The 17,608-nt window shown below is 40.1% G+C and overlaps 1 protein-coding gene across 3 annotated transcripts in view; it reads left to right on the top strand.

Moving 5' to 3' along the window:
• STK39 (serine/threonine kinase 39) overlaps positions 1–17,608 on the top strand; it is a 292,156-nt gene that overhangs the window by 63,669 nt on the left and 210,879 nt on the right. For all 3 annotated transcript variants that reach the window (XM_045367192.2, XM_065525612.2, XM_065525613.2), the window contains exons 2-3: positions 295–407; positions 16,602–16,710. In XM_045367192.2, the coding sequence (XP_045223127.2) occupies positions 295–407; positions 16,602–16,710 (222 nt within the window). The remainder of the gene's footprint in view (positions 1–294; positions 408–16,601; positions 16,711–17,608) is intronic.

The raw sequence follows: 17,608 nt of genomic DNA, 5'->3' as shown, positions 1-17,608 counted from the left end.
ACCAGGAACTGAGGATGGAAATGGCTTTCATGCAAGGTTGTATGTAGATGCTCATGTCCCTTGTCCCCTGTGTCCTCAGACATACATTGTCTGGAAAATGCAGTATTTTTTTTTTTCCTCCTCCAGATAATTATTTTAGGATTTAAGAAACTCTTTTAAATAAAAAATGTCAAATGGTAATGTTCTGAGTACTCTCAATAGAAGAGTTTAAAAAAATTGATCTTTAGGAAAATAGTTACAGATAGTAACCTCACAGTGTGCCATTTGATCGCTGATGTTTTTATTTCATTGCAGGCAGTGGAGCTACTGCTGTGGTTCAAGCAGCCCTATGCAAACCCAGGCAAGAACGTGTAGCAATAAAACGGATCAACTTGGAAAAATGCCAGACCAGTATGGATGAACTATTAGTAAGTAACAGTGCAGGGAATACCTGCGGGTTGCTTTTTTTAACCTATGGGTATATGGAGATGGTTGGGAGAAAGGTGTTAATCTCCTATTTTGACATATGCATTTCTTGGAAAGCAGCCCCTACCACTTCCTGCTCCCCAGATTAATGAGACTATACCTTGTGATTGTGTTGTATAATGAACACCTTCCTTTGCTTTGAGAAACGGTATTTTGCTCAGTTAAAGTAATCCCAAGGTGAGAATGGCCTCAGCGTTGGCACTCCACTTGCTGTATCAAGGGCACACACTGTGGCATAACCTAACATGTCAGGATTACCGACTGCAGTTTTGAATGGTGAGCTTCTGGCCCTCCGTCTAGAATGTGTGACACAAATGGAAGTTGCCCCCCAAACTATTTGTTGGTCATTTTAGCTAAATTATAGCATCACACAGATTTGAGTTATTTTTTAAAAATGCTCTGTAGCTTGCATTTGGCTAATGAGAGGAGTTTGTTTTTCTTAACACGGCAATTTGTACTTATTCTAAATGAGTACCTCATATAAATAATTGGAGCTTGTCAGTGTGGATATGACTATAGTAGCAATGGTTGGTTGAAGGAACATTTGCTTTTGGCTTAGCTGACTCATTATTAAATGAACAGCTTGGCAAATGGTTATTAGTTGCCCGGCAAACTGTGAAGGGTTTGAGGGTTTAATCTCATAAATATCGTTGTTGTTCTACCGGCCAATTTTCTTTTTTTCCCTTTTGGCCATTTATTTGAGGATAATAGAAAACCGCAGTGGAGGAGTTAACTGATTGGTTATCCCCACACTAATCCCAGTACAAATATTAGTCCAGTAGCTCCATACAAGCTACAAAGTATAATGACAGTTGGCTGCAAATGAAGAAGCCTTTTGTTACAGTCTACATTGAGAATGGAATGTCATTAACAAGAGCTTTTTGTCTTTACTCAGAATATAGCTTTTATTTTAGGCTTAATTACGGTACACTATAGTATAAATTAAGTACAAGGATAAAGCGGTACTTTTCCAGATCTGTTTGGCCTTACATTTTAAATTAGGCTACACAATGCATAGATTTCGTTGGGTTTTTTTGAAGCAATGGATTGCCCGCTAAAACTCAGAAGAAAACCAGGGCTACGACAATTTAATGTTAATTTTTGAAATTTGCATACATTTAAGGCTTTTACCCGCCTTGAAATTTCAGCTGTTCTTTGCTCTTGCTGAAATTCCTACTGCATGCTACTTGTCTGTTGCTTGCTATCTTAGTGACCAGTAATATTGTGCCTTTGTCACCCAACCGGTTTTCAAGGTCACTTTCTCTGAGTTGGAAAAAGCATTTTATAAACTGTGGGGAGAGTTGGGTCCTGCTTCTGCCACTAAACTTGTTTTGGCTTTAGTAGAGTTACACAACAGCTCAGCGCGATTTAAAAAGAGTTGAATTGGAAGTTTTCTTCTAAGATCCCTTTAGGAATCCTGAAATTCTGTGACCATGCATAAGTGTACTTTAACATTTAAAAAAAAAAATTTGGAGTACACATTTAAATGTATGTACTGTTTGGATGTATCACTCAAGAATTTGCCTACGATACTTACTTTTTTGTTTTTGTTTTGAGACGGAGTCTCACTCTGTTGCCCAGGCTGGAGTGTAGTGGCGCGGTTTCGGCCACTGCAACCTCCGCCTCCTGGGGTCAAGTAATTCTCCTGCTTTAGCCTCTCGAGTAGCTGGGATTACAGGCATGCACCGCCATGCCCGGCTAATTTTTGTATTTTTAGTAGAGACAGGGTTTTGCCATGTTGGCCAGGCTGGTCTTGAACCCCTGACCTCAGGTGAGCCATCCACCTTGGCCTCCCAAAGTGCTGGGATTACAGATGTGAGCCACCGTGCCCGGCTGATACTTTGATTGTGGTGTTCTATTAGAGGTCTCAGCCATTTTTTGCCATTAGCAGAATATTGATAGAGAATATATGTAAGGCTTGTGTGTACTTGTGCCTGACAGTCCTGGAGCCTGCCTTCTGGTTTGATGGGTTGGTCTCTGGTCTCTACCAAGCCCTCAGTTGCCCATAGCCTTCACGTTTCCCTCTGCTGGCGTTTCTTCCATAGTCAGTGTCCAGTGATGGTAACTGTGTAAGCGTCTGGGTGGAGGTCAGCAGGGAGGCTGGTCATTCCGATTTCTTTCCTTTGTTTTCCTGGAACCAATAAGCATAGCAGTGTCATTTGGAGCTACTTGTAACTTAGGTAGAGCTGTCTATCTAAAGGACTGGTGCTTTTGTGGCTTTGTGCTTTGCTTCATTCGTCTGAGGTCTTAGGATTTATGAGTTTGCTTATTAGCAGTTAATTCATTTTCTCATTCTTATTTTCTTTCCTTAATGCCCATCTTGCAATAGAATATAATATATTTGCATTGTTTATTTTTCATTTTATATTGATTTATTGCTTTGATCTTTCCTACCCTTGAACCTTTGACCTTTTGGTGTGTTGATATATTTAGAGAGGGGGGAAATGGCTATGGTTCTTTAGGATGTACAACTCCCAGGTTCTTTTCAAACAAAAATAAGTAGAATTTACAGAGTATAGGCTGCCTGATTTTGCCAGGCTTTTGTGGCCCAGTTATTGGCACATGAGATTGTGTGGAGCAGAGTTGCTGTCATCTTTTCAATGTCTAATACTGCTGTTGCTTGCAGTTTTATTATTTCAGAGGGCTCACATTGTGGCAGTGTTTGGACATCCGGTATCCTAATAATCCTTTAATTCCGTGAGTGTATATTATACACAGGTCAGTGCACTGCATCATCTCACAGACTGGCCATGTGTTAACTGGAAACCATTGTTCTTAGAAGAAACAATGGCCACTGGGATCTTTTCTTGTGAGAGTGTTATGTCATAGAAGTCAATATTATCAACTATGTTTTGGCCACTGGGACATGTTTTTCTCTTGATGACACTCTATCACCTCCTGACCCCCACTCCCAGCTCAGCCCCCATCTACTACCTGTCCCTTTCCTGTCCCCACTCCCTTTGTCCCATAGTAAAGTGGGATTTACACACACAGGTCAGAAGCGATGGCACACAACAGTTTTAGACCACTGGGCCTGAACTCGACTTCTTTATGTGGTAGGGGCTGTCAGTTGAGTTTCCCGTAGGTCACGGAGCTGGATCCAGGGTTTGCTGAAGGAGTCAAGTGGTCATCATTTCTGAAGGGAAGTGCTAATTACGGTGTCAGCTTCTCTGTGAATGAGGAGAGGAAAAGAAGTGTTAGATGAGATCATTGGTGCTAAATAATTGATGTTTCAAATTTATACTGTTGAAATGAGTACTGTAATATTCTGTAAAGTTAGTTACAGATCAAATAGGCATTTATTTATTTATTTATTTATTTGGTAAATACTTACTGAGTTTCTGTATTATGCTTAAGCCCATCAAAAGGATGGCTTTTGGGTGTGTATATGAGAGTACAAGGCTTTATGCCCACTAAAAATTAATTTTAGTTTAACAGCAATTAGATTAGAACACTCCCAAATTAGCTGGGCGTGGTAGCGGGCACCTATAGTCCCAGCTACTCGGGAGGCTGAGGCAGGAGAATGGTGTGAACCCAGGAGGCGGAGCTTTCAGTGAGCCGAGATCGCCCCACTGCACTCCAACCTGGGCGACAGAGTGAGACTCCGTCTCAAAAAAAAAAAAAAAAAAAAGAACACTCCCAAATAAATGTTTTTCTTGGTATGATATTAATAGCAATCAATCTAATCCTTTTTTATGTATTCTTTTGAATTTTCATGTATGTTTTGGAGTTTGGCCTTTAACTGTATTCTGATCTCTGAAGGTATAATGATCTTAGTGTTTAGTTTTCCAGGAGCCAAGGATATGTTCTGGTTTGTTCTGTATTCCTTACTGTGCCAACATAGATGCTTTGATAATTTCTGAAATTTGTTAACCCCACGTTTGTGGTTAACTCCAGATTTGTGAGGCCTATGGTGGTGTAAATGACTGATTATAACTAGTTTAATGCTCTCTAGGAGATACTTACGGTTTTAGAGCAGAACTTGTTAACACCAGAATTATCAAACCCCATTAGATGCTAGGCACTGACTTAGGTGATGGGAAAACAGAGTGGATTCCTATTTTAGGGGGAGACCATAGACTAGTGAATGAGTCTTTTCATTTTTGTTTTGGGTTGGTGAGATTTTTGAACTAAGGGATGTCTTTCTGGACCTTTTGTCTTTATTTGCCCAGAAATGGTTTAGCAGATGACCAGACAGTTTACTTTTCTCTAATATGTATTCCCTTGAGGGAGTTCCTGCTTTCCAATAGGAATTTAAGACTTGCTCAGTGGGTCTGACCCATTGTCTTGCAGACTAGTATATTCTGTTTGAAGATGGCCTTGAGGTTTCCTGCAAAAGCTTGGTTCTCTGGTTTGTGGTCAACCTCTAAGGCTAGGGATGCTGTGCTGGGCCACTCTTGACTTCCCTTAAAATCCATTACATGAGTCATGTGTCTTTTCAGCCTCTGTCACCTGGTGAAAAAATGAACTCTATAAATATAACAGTCCTTTCTTCTAGTGTGACAAAATGAACTCCATAAATATAATAGTCCTTTCTTCTATTTACCCTAACCCTACTTTTTGTGATGTTCAGGTTACTCTACCTTACCCAGAGATTGATGAACATTTTGGTTCATAACCTTATTTGACTTTTTGACTTTAAATAGATGCCTTTCAGTTTTTTCCTATTGCCTCAAGTTCTCATATTTCTAGTCTGCCTTTGGTACCCATTCACAGAAAATTCAGCCTTATTTGCTCATTCCTGCACATATATCAATGCCATCAAAATTGACAGTTTAATTCTCAAGGGCAGGAGAGCCATAGGAGAAATGGCCCAGGGACCAGGCAAAGCATTTGTGTCATTAAAAAAATAAAAGGAGGCCAGGCACGGGTGGCTCACGCCTGTAATCCCAGCACTTTGGGAGGCTGAGGTGGGCTGATCATCTGAGGTCGGGAGTTCAAGACCAGCCTGACCAACATGGAGAAACGCTGTCTCTACTAAAAATACAAAATTAGCCAGGGTGGTGGCGCGTGCCTGTAATCCCAGCTACTCGGGAGGCTGATACAGGAGAATTGCTTGAACCCAGGAGGCGGAGGTTGCAGTGAGCCGAGATCGTGCCATTGCACTCCAGGTTGGGCAACAAGAGCGAAACTCTGTCTCAAAAAATAAATAAATAAAAAATAAAAGGAAAGAAATAGTTAAGTGATTACATTATGAAATTATGTAATGCTCATTAAAAATATGTGAACAAAGTCATTTCAAGAAAACATTGGCTACAGAAAAGTAATGAATGTTGATCCTTGTGATAGAAGGAAAGGAACTCCCTGGGTCAGGGGACTTGCTTTCTTTACTTGACTCCCCTGCAGAACTGCTCATTTTGGAAAAATCAGTTTCACCACTGGTCCTTATTTGTGTGATGAGAAATTCTGGCAAAATTTTATTTTTATTACCCAAGTGCTGTGAATCTGTTTATTTAAAAGTATATTCTTTTAACAAAACCCCCTTTTCAATTCACTTAAAAATACTAATTACTAGCAAATCATGCACAATAATTCAGGATAGAGTTAAGTCACTTTAGCATTACGGTATGATAGCAGAAATCTACTGTAAATTCATAGATTTCGGTACACAGTGTATCATTTTTTCTCCTACGAACATAATGAAAGAGTTTCTCTGTCATTCAATAGTCTTCAACTGGCATCTGCTTTTTTCTTCCTGTATCATCTTTCTCTAGGGATTTTGGTCTAGCTCACTGACAATATTTATAGATAAAATCAAGAACTTTTTCCTCAGAACAAAGCCACTGCCCTCATTTTGCTTTCTGCTGTAGTGTTGTTTTATTGTTTCTCCTTTCTCTTCATCTACTCTTCCCTCCCTCCCTCCTTCCTCCCCTCCCTGCCTCCCTCCCTCCCTCCCTCCCTCTCCTTAGAAAAATGAGTTAGCAATGATTTGTGGGTTATTGGAGAATGAAGCTCCAGATATCTTCATGGCTTGATGATCATTTGAGAGGAACTGTTATCCCTAACCATTATCTGATGCAGGCTGCTCTCATCCTTTTTAAATTAAAGGATTTGGTGACCTCTGAGCAGTTCCTCTAGTGAGAAGTTTTTTTTTCCTCTTCCTTTTAATTGAGGTTTAAGCCAGAGGGGGGGGGGTTGACTCTCAAAACCTTGTTTGCAGTGTTTTAGCAAATTTATGGAATTATGTTAATACTTTTGCAAATCTTGTTGATTCTAGAAAGAAGTGATTAAAAAACTTCATCTTTTTAAGTTGACCCTGAAACAGTATAATTTTGTATGTGTGTGTTTTCTTTATTGCATCTATGAAAGTATGTCTCCATTCTTTTTGAAGTTAAGAATTTTCTAATTAGTCATTTAATAATTCATATCCCAGCTCATTCTTCATTATATGTGGTAACAAATTGCATTTGGCTATTTGCTGTAGAGTTTTTTACATTAAGAATATAGCATTAACATGCAAGCCTCCTTCACTGAATATAGTATTGTTTTGAGCATTTCAGGTTTCAATCATTAAGTTTTGTTCTGTCATCTGTCTCTTGCCACTTAGTTTTGTAATTATTTTAATATAATTTGCAGTACTATTTGGAGCATTTCAAATCTTTGCCATTAAATTTTGTACTATTAGCTGTCTATTGCAACTTAGCTTTGTAACTACTTTCACATAATTTGTTGTTTATGTTTATCCAAGTATAGTCCAAATGAGGGCAGGATTGGAAATAGAAAATTTTGGGATATTTTGAAAGCACAAAAACATTCTTAAGGAATTAGAGAATACATGCTATACTGTATATGAAAACTAACATTTTTAGAGCACTAAAGTTATATTAGCTTAGGAACATGTATATTCTGGTTGGAGAAAATGTTTTATTTTTGGAAAATCAAGTTTAAAAGTTATAATGTAGCTTATTCAGATACTAATTAAATATACTAGTTGAATTTACTTTTAAGTGTTTTCTACATTTGTTAGAAATAGCTCATTAAAATGTCTAACATCTCATGCTGTTTTTTCAAAAAGTAAGCAAAAATTTACATTGCAAAAACACTTACGTTTTGGGGTTTATATGTTTTCAGTAACAGGGACCTAGCACATGCTCATTTTCAGAGTAGGAGAAAATGGGGAAGACATGCCCAGATTGAATATAATTTTAGTTACATCTCACTTTTTGAATATCTCACTTTTGCCATCCTCCTAGACTTCAGGAAAATGTTGCTTAGGTTGAGACAAATGCTGTAGTTCTTTCCTCTGTTATCGTCGTTCTTATTTTGGTTTGGTTATTTCCATAATTAATTAAGCTGTTGCTGAAGAAGGAGGGCTGTGGAATCCTCAGGGGGGAGGTTGGAGAGTATGAAAAGGAGTCTGTGCCGCTTTTGCAGGCGGGTTGTTCCCTGGCAGAACCCCAGATGGCACACAGTATCCAGGGTGCCACAGAGGATACCACAAAAAGAAGACACATTACACCCTACGTTGTCACTGTGTGGTGGTGAACCCAAATACAGCAGCAGTGGTAAAAGTTGGCCTCCAGATTTCCAGCAGTACAATTTGACTGACAAGAAAAGTTCTTCCAGTTTCTGTTTGTTTGTTTGTTTGTTTATTTATTTGTTTGTTTTTTAAGAGATAGAATCTGGCTATGTTGCCCAGGCTGCCCTCCAACTCCTGGGCTCAAGTGATCCTCGCACCTCAGCTTGTTGAGTAGCTGTGATTACAGGTGCATGCTGCCAGGCTGACCATCTATTTCTGTTTTTAATGACATCTTCAACTTGAATTTTTTCAGTATTCCTAGTCACAATTTCATGGTCAAAAAGCGATTGTTCGCCGGGCGCGGTGGCTCAAGCCTGTATTCCCAGCACTTTGGGAGGCCGAGACGGGCGGATCACGAGGTCAGGAGATCGAGACCATCCTGGCTAACACTGTGAAACCCCGTTCTACTAAGAAATACAAAAAACTGGGATGGCTGGGTCATATGGTACTTCTAGTTCTAGATCCTTGAGGAATCGCCATACTGTTTTCCATAATGGTGGAACTAGTTTACAATCCCAGCAACAGTGTAAAAGTGTTCCTATTTCTCCACATCCTCTCCAGCACCTGTTGTTTCCTGACTTTTTAATGATCGCCATTCTAACTGGTGTGAGATGGTATCTCATTGTGGTTTTGATTTGCATTTCTCTGATGACCAGTGATGACGAGCCTTTTTTCATGTGTCGGCTGTATGAATGTCCTCTTTTGAGAAATGTCTGTTCATAACCTTTGCCCACTTTTTGATGGGGTTGTTTGTTTTTTTCTTGTAATATACCCAAAGGATTATAAATCATGCTGCTATAAAGACACATGCACACGTATGTTTATTGCGGCACTATTCACGATAGCAAAGACTTGGAATCAACCCAAATGTCCATCAGTGACAGACTGGATTAAGAAAATGTGGCACATATACACCATGGAATACTATGCAGCCATAAAAAAGGATGAGTTTGTGTCCTTTGTAGGGACATGGATGCAGCTGGAAACCATCATTCTCAGCAAACTATCGCAAGAACAGAAAACCAAACACTGCATGTTCTCACTCATAGGTGGGAACTGAACAATGAGATCACTTGGACTCGGGAAGGGGAACATCACACACCGGGGCCTATCACGGGGAGGGGGAGCGGGGAGGGATTGCATTGGGAGTTATACCTGATGTAAATGACGAGTTGATGGGTGCTGACGAGTTAATGGGTGCAGCACACCAACATGGCACAAGTATACATATGTAACAAACCTGCACGTTATGCACATGTACCCTAGAACTTAAAGTATAATAATTAAAAAAAAAAAAAAAAAGGAAATACAAAAAACTAGCTGGGCGAGGTGGCGGGCGCCTGTAGTCCCAGCTACTCCGGAGGCTGAGGCAGGAGAATGGCGTGAACCCAGGAGGCGGAGCTTGCAGTGAGCTGAGATCCTGCCACTGCACTCCAGCCTGGGCAACAGAGCGAGACTCCGCCTCAAAAAAAAAAAAAAAAAAAAAAAGCGATTGTTCATACCTGAGTCTGATTCTGATTCCACTGTGGCACCCTCAGCACTTTTAGAGCCCAAAAAACATCATTATTGTTCGTTGAATAACTTTTTAAGCTAACTTTAAAAAAAAATGGCACATTCCTATTGAGTTTTCATGTAGTATTTCAATATCACTATTGTATTTTTTGCTTTCTCCCCCTTGTTTCATTTGAAAAAATAACTATATGTGTGACTTCTACATTTCCAAGCAAATTTGTTTAGTTTTTTAAGACAGTTTTTGCAGAGCACCCAATTTCATGATACTATAACGAAGCAAGTAGGCCTTGGGATATTCATTCTGTTCTGTTAGCAAGTAGATGTTTGCCCATCGGGATTGCTCTGCTACTTCTGAGAGATTTTCCAGACCTCCAGTTGCCCTGACACTTCACACTTCTATAACTGCTCCTCCCTAGTTTTAAAAACTTCTCTACAAACACCAGTTAAGGCTATCACAAAATTTATGCTTCCCTTTTCCTGATTTCTTAAAAGTGTTTCTCTTTCTTCGAAATACCTAGTTCCCATTTGTAAACTGCCTTCCATTGGACTATACTTGGTTAAACTCAGATACCAAATCACATGAAAATAATTGTAAAGTTAAGTGGCAAAGGATATTCGTTGCTTGATTTGTAAGTGGTACAAGACAAAATGTTTGACTCTTCCTTGAATAGGTTTTTCTCTGCTGGTACTTTTCTTATAAAGGAGGCAAGAGTTTGCTGTATAAATGGTATATCATTTTTTACAATTAAAAAATTCATGACTGGGCACGGTGGCTCACGCCTGTAATCCCAGCACTTTGGGAGTCTGAGGCAGGTGAATCACTTGAGGTCAGGAGTTCAAGACCAGCCTGGCCAACATGGTGAAACCCCATCTCTACTAAAAATTAGGTGGTGCACACCTGTAATTCCAGCTACTTGGGAGGCTGAGGCAGGAGGATTGCTTGAACCCAGGAAGCAGAGGTTGCAGTGAGCCGAGATTGCGCCATTGCACTCTAGCCTGGGCAATGAGCAAAACTCCATCTCAAAATAAATAAATAAAATAAATAAATTCGCAGTGACATATTCATGATTGAAAATGACAGTCCAGAAAAATACATTGCTCTTCTAAGAGCTTTGTTAATCCTGTTCTTCCATGTCTTGGTTGACATTTGAAATCATTGAAATTTGTTTTTGGTTAAACCTGCTACTTACAGTATTTGGTTATTTGTGAATATTGATTAGGTTACCTTTCATAATCCTGCTAAAAGAGAAGTGCATGCTGGAGAATGAGTTTCTGAAAAGTGTTTTTATTTAACAAGATTACTCCTATACCATTTAAAGAATTCTTTAAATGTTTTGAGGGTATTGCATACATTTTACAGATGTATTTGGTCATCTCTTGCATTTGGAAGTAGATGTTTTATTTGATAGTATTTGTACATCATATATAGATTTCCTTTGTAGATTATGTTGCAGTGGGGAAATGTGCCTGGGAGCTAGATGTTTCTCTCACCATGTCATTGAAGGAAAAATACATTTCAGCACTTAACTTGCAAGTAGGGGTTCTAAGCTTCGGCTGCACATTAGAACCACCTGGGAGCTTCTGAAAAATTTCATTCCCGGGCTGTCTCCTAAACCAATTTACAGCAGCCTCCTGGGGCCGGGACTCAGGCGTGGGTGTTTTTCAAAGCTCCCCAGGTGATTTCAATATGCAGCCAAGGTTGCGATCCATTGCTTTAGAATAAAGTTAGAAGTATCTCCTCAGATTTAACTGCAAACAATTTTGGAGCTTGAGTAGGTTTGATTTCTTAACTAAGTGCTTGAGTAGGATATTTTGCCATCATTATCAGATAAAGAAGAATTTATTTAGGATTTACGTAAGTTGTAAAATATGCAAATTTGGTTAAGTATAGTTTAATATTTTGAATTCAGAATTATTTAACTCTTCCCTTTCAGTAACAAAATCTCTTTCCTTTTAGTGCTTTATGAATCTTACGATCTGAGGAACAAAAGAAATCAGGTTTTAACTTTTTCCTAATTCTTATATATTTAAACTTGTACTATTTCTCTTTGTTCTGAACCCTTTACATAAGTATCTGTTTAGATGCCTTATTCCAAAAGAATTTGAGGCAGTTTACCAGGATACATGAAGTATGACAAGGGTGGTATAAATTAAATACAAGGCGAATTAGGAAAACCATGGATTGGAACAATGTAGAGGTTAAAAATTCATTACCAAATGACCTATCCATGTATTACAGCAAACTCCTTGAGCCAGTGGGGCCAACAGATGTGTCATGTGACATTTCTATTGGAAAAAGTCTGCTGCCAGAGGTCTGCTGCCATGGTCTGTCTCTGTGCCTTTGAGGCTTAAGTCAGGAATTGGGACATTTGAAATTAGGGGGATGCTCACACGCAAAGAAGAAAATGAGACATTGAACAGATTGAATTAACTTTGAACATTTGTGTTACGTGCTAGGCATTCTGCAAGGAGTTTTATACATCTCATTTCCCCTGCCTCACAATAATCTCATGTAGATGGTAGTAATCTCCTTTTACAGAAAAGGAAACAGGCTCAAAGATGTTGGATAACCTGCCTAAGTAATCAAGCCAGTAAATGGCAAAGCCAAGCTTCCAAGCCAGCTGTGACATAGAGTGCAGCCCTTCTGTAGTAGATCCTGGGGGATCAGATCCTTGCTAATCACAGTTCCTGATTGGCCTCGGTACTATTTGTAGGAGGAATTCTTTTTTTTTTTTTTTTTTTTTTTTTTTTTTTTGTGGGGAGACGAAAGGCCGTATAGCAATATGAGAAAATCTCTTATTATATTTAGTTATGGCAGGGTACAGTGGCTCACAGCTGTAATTTCAGCACCTTGGGAGACCAAGGACGAGGATTGCTTGAGCCGGGGAGCTCGAGACCAGCCTGGGCAACACAGTGAGACCCTGTCTCTCCAAAAAATTTTTAAAAATTAGCTGGATGTGATAGCATGTGCCCATCACCCCTGCTACTCAGGAAGCTTGAGGTGTGAAGATTGCTGGAGCCAGGAAGGTTGAAGCTTCTGTGAGCTATGATTGCGCCATCGCACTCCAGCCTGGACAATAGAACGAGATTGTCTAAAAAAAAAAATTGTTTTTTTTCCCTTTTTTTTTTTTTTTAGTTCTGTTATTTTTTGGGGGAAGGGGAAGTTTTTTTTCCTCCCAACACCTCATATTTGTAGGGTAGGATACTTTATATATTTTGTATTCCTCACCACACCTAGCATGTCACACATAATGTCTGGTTTGGCAAATTTTGCAGGGCTGGCATAACAGCAGTGTGTGGGTGTCCTTCTTTGATATGTCTTTCTTGCACATAGCTCCCTGCAGAGGGGTACTGCTGTGGCTGCCACTTCAGTTCTAGCAGATGGATAGGGGATCTTCCATGCTACCCCATTTTAAGGTTGGTCTTCCCACTCTTGTGAAATTTCACTTGTGATGCATTTCGGATGGAGCTGCAGGAACAGCTCTGTCCGCCTCAGAGAAGATTAAGTACTGTGCCATGGGTTGGTTTGGCGCTTGTGACATGTCTGAGTCTCATCTCCTAGTTTTCCAAGGGAGCCACTGTGTTCGATTCCTTGGCTATATTTTTGGCAAATGTTTTGCCTGGATTTCAGAGTTCTGTAATTTCTCCCAACTTTGACCTCATGGGTTTTTTTGTTTGTTTGCTTGCATTTCTTTTTTAAAACTCAATGTAGTTTTTACCCTTTTCTGGCCTTGCGAAATTCACACCACTTTAGTACAACAGTCTCCCTTATTTCCAGCTTTGCTTCTTACCCCTCTCCTCCAGTTAGACTCTCCTCCTGTTAGACTCAGCCAGGCAGTGCTGTTGGCCAGACCCCCTGCTGGGCACTTTTGACACGGTGGGCTTCATTGCAGTCATCTGTGTCCCTCCTCTCACATCCCCCAACCTTCCTCTCTGCCTTCTTTCAAAGCTCAGTCTATCGCTTTGCCACTCAGAGTCTGGTTTCTGGGCCCACAGCATCAGCATCACATGGAAGCCTGCTAGAAATGCAGATTCTCAGGCGGCACCACAGCCCTTCCGAATGGGAATCTGCATCTTAGCCCATTGCTGAGGTGATCTGCATGCCCATCCAAATTAGAGAAGCACCACTTTAACTCATACTCCTCCTTTGGGTTGTGACCTAATTAAGAGACTAGGATGTTAGAACCCATTCATTCAGTCGAAAGAATCAGCTAAAACATTTTTATATTTTCACATTGTTCATCTTTAGTCTATAGTTTTGTCATTTTTAGGGATAGGGACAAACATATGTTTGGGGATAAATGTCTTTTCCTAACCACATGAATGAGGTTAGGGCATTAGGAAAAGCTTAGATAATTTAACTGATAGATTGTTACCAAGGGAGCATTCAAATAACACCCATGATTGTTTTGAAAAGAGATGGAGGGGATAGTTTTGTGGAAAGATTTCTAGTTTTTGGGCTTTTACTTTCTTCTACGTGGAAATATTACTTATCCTGGGGATCAGCAATAGCACAGGTCATATCCCAGGACAGAGCGACAGGTGTTTCTCCCTAAGGCAAGTTTGTCCTGTCCTTAAGCATTGATGCTCGTGGAGAAGCTGCTGTGCAGGACAGTGGTTGGTGCAGGAGTTGGGGACATGGACCCCCTAGCCAAGAAGTGAAGAGGGACGGCTCAGCTGCGTGGAAGAAGAATGTGAGGTTGAGTGATCAAACTGATGCAAAGCCACCCTCAGGCCCCCTGCCCCTTCTTTTACCTGTCCTTATATTACTCCTGTGGTTGTGTTGGTACGGTGGTATCTGTGACCCCTCATCCCCAACTCATTTAAATTCTGGAACCTTTTAATGTCCAGATGGTGTCTCTAAGACTGCTAAGTTATATCTATAGGTTTTCTAAAGGAGTTACACACACACACACACACACACACGCTCACTGCAAAGTCAGAGAACCTGATACTCTGGGTGGGAAGTGATACTGGCCATCTAAATGCAGAGGACTAAAAAGTGGTTTTTCTAGACTGACTCAACCTTGCCTTCAATGCAAAAGAATTTCCTTTTGTATGACCATTAGTTGTTTTGTGCATTTTGATAAATGATTTAAAAGTTTGGAGTTACAGCACTAGAAAGGCATTCACTTACATTTAGAGCACAGCTGCATTAAGAGACATTTCTTTGAACACTAGGCATCTGTTTAAACTGGACCCTACCTAATGCTGCAGACCTTCAATGTGGGCCATCCCCCCACTGAGCAGATGCTATTGACTTGAAATAGGAGTGGCCGGGGCAGTGTTCCATTTCTCCTTCAGAAGTGTCTTATGGCATCAGAACCTAATACCGGAAACAGATGGAAACTGGACCTCAGGTTTCAGATGTTATTCAAAGGAAAAGAGTTGCTGAATTGAAAAGTGTCAGATCTAGAAAACCTGTAATCAGTCCAATGGATGAGGGGAATGATGAAGGAAAAACATGGTTATATACTGAAAAGAAAATAGAAAATTATCTTTGGTTAAAAGCACTTCATTTTTATTATTTTTTTATTTTTTTGAGACAGAGTCTTGCTTTGTCACTCAGGCTGGAGTCCAGTGGCACGATCTCAGCTCACTGCAACCTCCACTTCCCAGGTTCGAGTGATTCTCGTGCCTCAGCTTCCTCAGTCACTGGGACTACAGGCGCACATCACCACACTCAGCTAATTTTTTGTAGAGACAGTGTTTCCTCATGTTGGCCAGCCTGGTCTTGAACTCCTGACCTCAGATGATCCATCTGCCTCTGCCTCCCAAAGTGTTGGGATTACAGGTGTGAGCCGCTGCTCCCAGTCAAAAACACTTTAAATAAACATATATATTAAGGAACGTATGTAAGTGTTACATGTTACAGAATTTTGGCCAAGTTGTTGGATATGTAGGATCTTTTTAGTAGTATGAGGATTAGGCAGTACTGGACATGCAAAGATAACAGCCCAAATTGAGATGTTCTACTTGGGTAACTTTGAGTTAATGCAAAGCTCATTATTATTGAATATATTCATAGGATGCATAAAGTACTCTTCTTTCATCATTAATACGTAATAGCAAAAATGAGTTTTCTTTGATCATTTAGGTTATTCTTGTCCTTTTTGGATAGTACCTTGAAAGTGAGTTACACTGGTCTGGTACCTTTGATTGAGAGTTACATTAGACTGAAGCTTTTATGGAGTCATCTGACAATAACTTAAAAGGACAAACTGAAATCAATATGAAACTGAATATTCCCGAAAAATGTGGTTTATTGAAAGTTTCCATTTGTTTTATTTCCCAACTTTGTTGTTTTATGTCTTTATATAAAACTTTTATTCTCTATAGCAGTGTTTCCAGGATGTGACCTACAAAGCATTCTTTTCCTGCTTTGTTAATATGGATTAAACTGTGGCAGTTTATCTACTGCAGGACTTCTCAGAGCCTTTGACAGTACTGATATTCCCTGTGATTCTTTTAGAATGAGATGTAGTATCTGATGTTTCCCAAGCTTATTTTACTTTGCCTGCTGCACTCTTCCCTGCCACCTCCTTTTTTTTCACTTAATGGAATATCTACTATGGCAGATAGCTGGGAAATAATACTGTAGCATTTTCAAATGTATTTTCTCATTTACCATCACAGCAGTCCTGAGAAACAGAGACAGTTTTGTTGTCGTTTTTTGGATGAGGGAGGAGCTAAGATCCACCAGAGTTCAGGCTGGCACCAGGATGCAGGTGTCCTAGTAACTTCCCCAGTCTTTTATCTCCCTGTCAAGCCTTCAGTTCAGGTATGAGGCTCTTAGTCCTACATGGCAGGGCTCTGTGCTGGCAGAGTTGGGGGGTCATCTGGGTGATAACAGTGATCTGAAGTTCCTATGTCCAGTGGCTGGCCCACAGGGCTTTGTGGTCTCCTGTAGAGAACTTTCTAATGGGAGTTGATAATGCGGTGAGAGAGTTGGTCCTTATGTACCTTCTTTGAAGTAGTGGCTTAGGCAGCCCCTCAGGTAGGCTTTCGAGTAGGAAAGTTACCCAGGTACTCAACTGTGATTCACTTGTGTTTGCTTGCCACCTTTCACCCCATGGTACTATGTCATGTTTTGCTCTTTTTATAGAAAGAAATTCAAGCCATGAGTCAGTGCAGCCATCCCAACGTAGTGACCTATTACACCTCTTTTGTGGTCAAAGATGAACTTTGGCTGGTCATGAAATTACTAAGCGGAGGTAAGTGGATTTTGTTGTTGTTATTTGTTTGCTTGTTTTCTCTCCTTTTGTTGGAACCAGCATATTGGAGAAGACTTTAGATTGAATCCTTTCTCTCCTGTGTTTGAAAGTTTGTTTGGTTTCTCATTGCCTAGAGGATAACATCCAGGTTGCTTCGCATTGACCTCAAAGCTTTTCATAATTTCACTTGACTTCCGAGAAAATGTGTGTCGTCTTCTCCAGTTATGAAATGCTCGACCTTCTAGGTTGAGAGGCAGCCCCTGGAATGTATTATGTGCTCTCATGCCTTTGTCCCTGACCTGTCCTCTTTCTCAGCCTTGCATCTCTCCTTTCTTTTCCATGTTCTCAGGCCTAAAAGGTCACATCCTCTCCACAGTCACCGCTTATTTTTTTTAAAAAAAGTTAGCCAGTCCTTTCTCCTTGAGTCCTTTCTTTTTAACATTATTCAGGTCCTTAACCAGTTTGCTGAATTATCTCAGTGCCGTTTATTAGAATGTTCTGTGATGATGGAAATGTTCTGAGGTGCTGCTATCTACTTTTTACTAATCCTATGTGACTCTTAAATACTTGACATGTGGCTGGTGTGACTGCGGGACTGAGTATTCCATTTTAATTAACTTACATTTAAATCACCTTGTACGGCTCCAGTATTGGACAGTGCATATTTAGATTGTGAACTTCATGAAGATTGTCTAATGCACTTTGAATTCATTGAACTTGGCGCCCAGTAGGTGTTCACTAAATGTGGTTTCAGTTAACATGGGGAGAAATGTGTGCTACATACTCACTTGCAGTGTTGATCAGAAGTGGCACTATTCTCATCCTATTGTTGCATTTGGGAAGGGAAAGTCACTTCCTTTCTCTAGCTTCAGATCCCTGCAGTGATGCAAGCCATTGA

Source organism: Macaca fascicularis, chromosome 12, assembly GCF_037993035.2.
Source record: "Macaca fascicularis isolate 582-1 chromosome 12, T2T-MFA8v1.1".
Classification (NCBI taxonomy): Eukaryota; Metazoa; Chordata; class Mammalia; order Primates; family Cercopithecidae; genus Macaca; species Macaca fascicularis.
This window is presented reverse-complemented; position numbering and strand designations above follow the sequence as displayed.